General features: G+C 40.9%; 1 protein-coding gene across 2 annotated transcripts; it reads left to right on the top strand.

The window, feature by feature from the left end:
- The first annotated feature begins 138 nt into the window (after positions 1–138).
- Positions 139–2979, top strand: idi1 (isopentenyl-diphosphate delta isomerase 1). Of its 2 annotated transcripts, none has more exons than XM_024374705.2 (5): positions 139–287; positions 613–788; positions 1271–1363; positions 1482–1612; positions 1863–2979. In XM_024374705.2, the coding sequence occupies exons 1-5, from the start codon at positions 139–141 to the stop codon at positions 2178–2180; spliced, it is 867 nt and encodes a 288-aa protein (XP_024230473.1). In that variant the 3' UTR covers positions 2181–2979. The 2 variants fall into 2 exon arrangements, with proteins under 2 accessions (XP_024230473.1, XP_024230472.1); XM_024374704.2 differs by having other exon boundaries at positions 610–788.
- Positions 2980–3407: the final 428 nt, after the last annotated feature.

Genomic DNA, 3407 nt, shown 5'->3' with positions numbered 1-3407 from the left:
TTATCAGCGATTGTGTAGACCATATTCTACGTGGATAGGTCGTTGTCCAAGGTTTAATTCCACTTGAAAGCGGGAGGTGGTTCGATGGCGTGTTGGCGACCCCATCCTATCTGATTGGTCTTCGTTTTTGGTCTGGCGATGGTGCGCGGCTTGTGGGCGGTGCTTCGGGTGGTGTCCAGCGAGGGACGGGCTTTGTTAAAGCCAAATATACCTGTTTCTGGAGGACTAGGCATTCCAAGAAATCCTATATTTCACTCCACGTCTGTCTTTTTGAGGAATATATCAAGGTAGGTATTGGCTTTTTACTTACATGTATGCATTTGTTTACTATTTTGCTATTGTCTGCAGCAGCAAACGCATCGTTTCTCGTGTCTGTGTATTGTGCTTCCGTTAAACATTACATGCGCCTGTTCTATTAATAGCCTACATAGGCATGTATTTAGAGCCTTCTTGCCTCATATTACTGTACTTGAATTCAACTATATCTTCAAATAGTCTCCTGTCTAAATATAATGTCATATGCACCAATAACCAAGTCATTCCAATGTAGGTCGGGAAACCTATAACATATATGCGCCCATCCGCCAATCAAATTGTTGTTCTGCTCAGCAGTGAGGTGAGAAAGCTGCGAGGGTCTGCAGTCGGGATGCCTGAAATTAATACAGATAACCTGGACGAGAAGCAGGTCCAGCTGCTGGCAGAGATGTGTATCCTTATTGACGAGAACGACCAGAAGACTGGAGCAGACAGCAAAAAGAACTGCCACCTCAACTCTAATATTGACAAAGGTAGAGTGACAGCCCTATGGTTATGTGTCATTTCTGATTATTGCTGATATATACCCCACGTGTATCTCAAGTTGGTCAACATTGTTGCAACTCACATTGACATGGAGTAATTGCCCTAATTTCTGTACTCTCTGTCACCATGGGGACGCATGGCAAATTGCCCCAAAACGCAATGATCAAGAGCCAGTCCGCCCTTCTCAAAGCTCTATATGACTATAATAATAATAATGCTGTGTAACTTAAGTTTTATGCCTTGTATGTGAGTTCAATCATTCGCCTTGATCTTAGTCAGTGAAATTCATAATACTTGATTGCACATTGTTTAACTCTAATATTAAAGTGGAGTCAGATATGAAATGTAGATGATTTAACCCACTATAACATTTGCTCTATATACTACACATATGAAAGCTGTGTTGCAAAGCCATGCAGCTCACAGTCATGTTGAATGGTAACTAATCCGATCCTTTCTTCTGCTCCAGGCTTATTGCATCGTGCATTCAGCGTCTTCCTGTTCAACAGTGAAGACAAGCTGCTCTTACAGCAGAGATCTGATGCTAAGATCACTTTTCCAGGTCAGTAAACCTCCCGCTGACTCTTAATCACTGATGTAACTTTTGTGTGCATCCATACCTATGGTTATCAGATCAGTAGTGGAATAATGACTTGTTTCCCTCCCTGTTTTCTGTTCAGGGTGTTATACCAACACATGCTGCAGTCACCCCTTACACACATCCAGTGAGCTGGAGGAGCTAGAGGCCATCGGGGTGAGGAGAGCTGCATCAAGACGACTGGAAGCAGAGCTGGGAATTCCCATGGATCAGGTACAGCTTTCATAGGTTATTCCCAGGTTATTGCAATGTACTCACCATTTCATCATGTAATTTCTTAGTAAATATCTAGAAAGTTGTGCACAGTAAATTAAAGTGCAACTGGCTTTATGTTATGAAGTGGATATAGTATTGAGACGGTGTTTGAGAGCTTTGAGATATGTATGATGTTGTAAGATGTAGCCACTGTATGTTTGATAATAGTTGCCCTTTCTTCTGATCATGTCCAATGGTTCACCCTCAGGTTCCACCAGAGGAGATGACCTATTTGACCCGTATCCACTACAAGGCCCAGTCAGACGGTGTGTGGGGGGAACATGAGATCGACTACATCCTCTTCATGCAGAAAGACATAGAGGTGAACCCAGACGCCAATGAGATCAAGACCCACTGTTATGTCACCAAAGAGGAGCTGAAAGAGATGCTGAAGAAGGCCAAGAACAACGAGTTACTGATCACGCCCTGGTTCAGCCTCATCGCAGAGACCTTCCTGTTCCAGTGGTGGGACAACCTGCAGAACCTCAAACAGTTCATGGATCATGACAAAATACACAGGATGTGATTCTGCGTGGGATGTGAATCTTTGGTTACCTCCCAAAATAGCACTCTATTCCCTAGGGGCCCTGGTAAAAAGCAGTACACTACATAGGGAATAAGGTACCATTTGGGATGTAGACAATGTTTGTGTGGGGTTTACATGGAAAGCTGCTATGAGGGATGTAGGGTACTTTAGTCTTACTAGAGTTTGAGAGTTGATACTTTTTTTTAGATTTCTGTAAATTTAATAGAAAGAATGTGGTAGGAATGAAAATCATATGGAATTGACTCTGTTTAAAAAAGGAATGATTATGAGGCTGTATTGAGATATGATTTTTGTATAGCTTGTTCTGTATAGCATTTTTTTTATGCAGTAGCTGTATAAGTGCCTGACTGTCACTGAGGCTAAGATTGTTATGAATTTTGTTTTTAGCGATCTGGCACTGTTTCCCATTTCCCATTGTATTGTAAATGTATTATATGAATAAGCAGAATTTTTGTTGCGTTTGACTTCAATAAAATATCTAATTAGGAAATCAAATAATTTGACAAGTAATAGAATTGTCCAGTAAATATGTTCTTAAATAGAGCCAGATACCTCTGACAATGCACTTCACAGCATTGAACAGTAGGTGGCAGTAAACACCCACCTTAGTTTCAAAGGCTCATTTAGTGTGGGGGGTTTTCAGGAATGTGTTAAACTGCTGTGCCTCAACCTTTTCATGTTTGGTGTTGAAATTCAACTATGTAAAAATGCCTCAATGCATATGTTCACTACTTTAACATTCAACAATGACATTTTAAATGTGATTTTTTTTTTTGTGCTCTGGGGTGAGAGTCCTTTTTTGAGATTCTTTCTTGCATCTGCTATTTTGAATGCCCTGAAAAAAATTGCTTAGCCAAAATCAGGTCACAGGCGGGGTAGTAGGCCTAGATAAATTGAGAGAGGCCTGTTACATACACAGTAGGCAATGACTGTCATAGCCATTGGTCAGTCAGATTGCTGTGCAGCCTTCAGCCTACCTTCTTGCCCCAACTTTATTCGGTAAGAGGGATTCCTGAACGGTTATTAAATCCAACAGTGCGTTCACCAATTTCCATCAGTGTTCATTACTTTGTAAAGGAAACATAAGTAACTGATGTTTTGCAGTGATTGAACAGAAATGTCCTTTGTGCACTTCAGTTCAATTCTTTGTGCAAAATACTATTGTACACCCAAATACCATACCAATTAACATTTGTTATGATTTTT

The sequence above is a fragment of the Oncorhynchus tshawytscha genome, linkage group LG16 (genome assembly GCF_018296145.1).
Source record: "Oncorhynchus tshawytscha isolate Ot180627B linkage group LG16, Otsh_v2.0, whole genome shotgun sequence".
NCBI classification, from domain to species: domain Eukaryota; kingdom Metazoa; phylum Chordata; class Actinopteri; order Salmoniformes; family Salmonidae; genus Oncorhynchus; species Oncorhynchus tshawytscha.
The sequence above is the reverse complement of the archived record's forward strand: the minus strand, read 5'-3'. Positions and strand labels throughout refer to the sequence as shown.

What these genes read in the sequence shown, in the direction of transcription:
- idi1 (XM_024374704.2), top strand. Translation starts at nt 139, where the DNA reads ATGGTGCGCGGCTTGTGGGCGGTGCTTCGGGTGGTGTCCAGCGAGGGA. An exon ending in TGCTAAGATCACTTTTCCAG is followed by an intron (nt 1,364 to 1,481) that starts GTCAGTAAACCT and finishes TTTTCTGTTCAG; the next exon opens with GGTGTTATACCAACACATGC. An exon ending in TGGGAATTCCCATGGATCAG is followed by an intron (nt 1,613 to 1,862) that starts GTACAGCTTTCA and finishes GTTCACCCTCAG; the next exon opens with GTTCCACCAGAGGAGATGAC.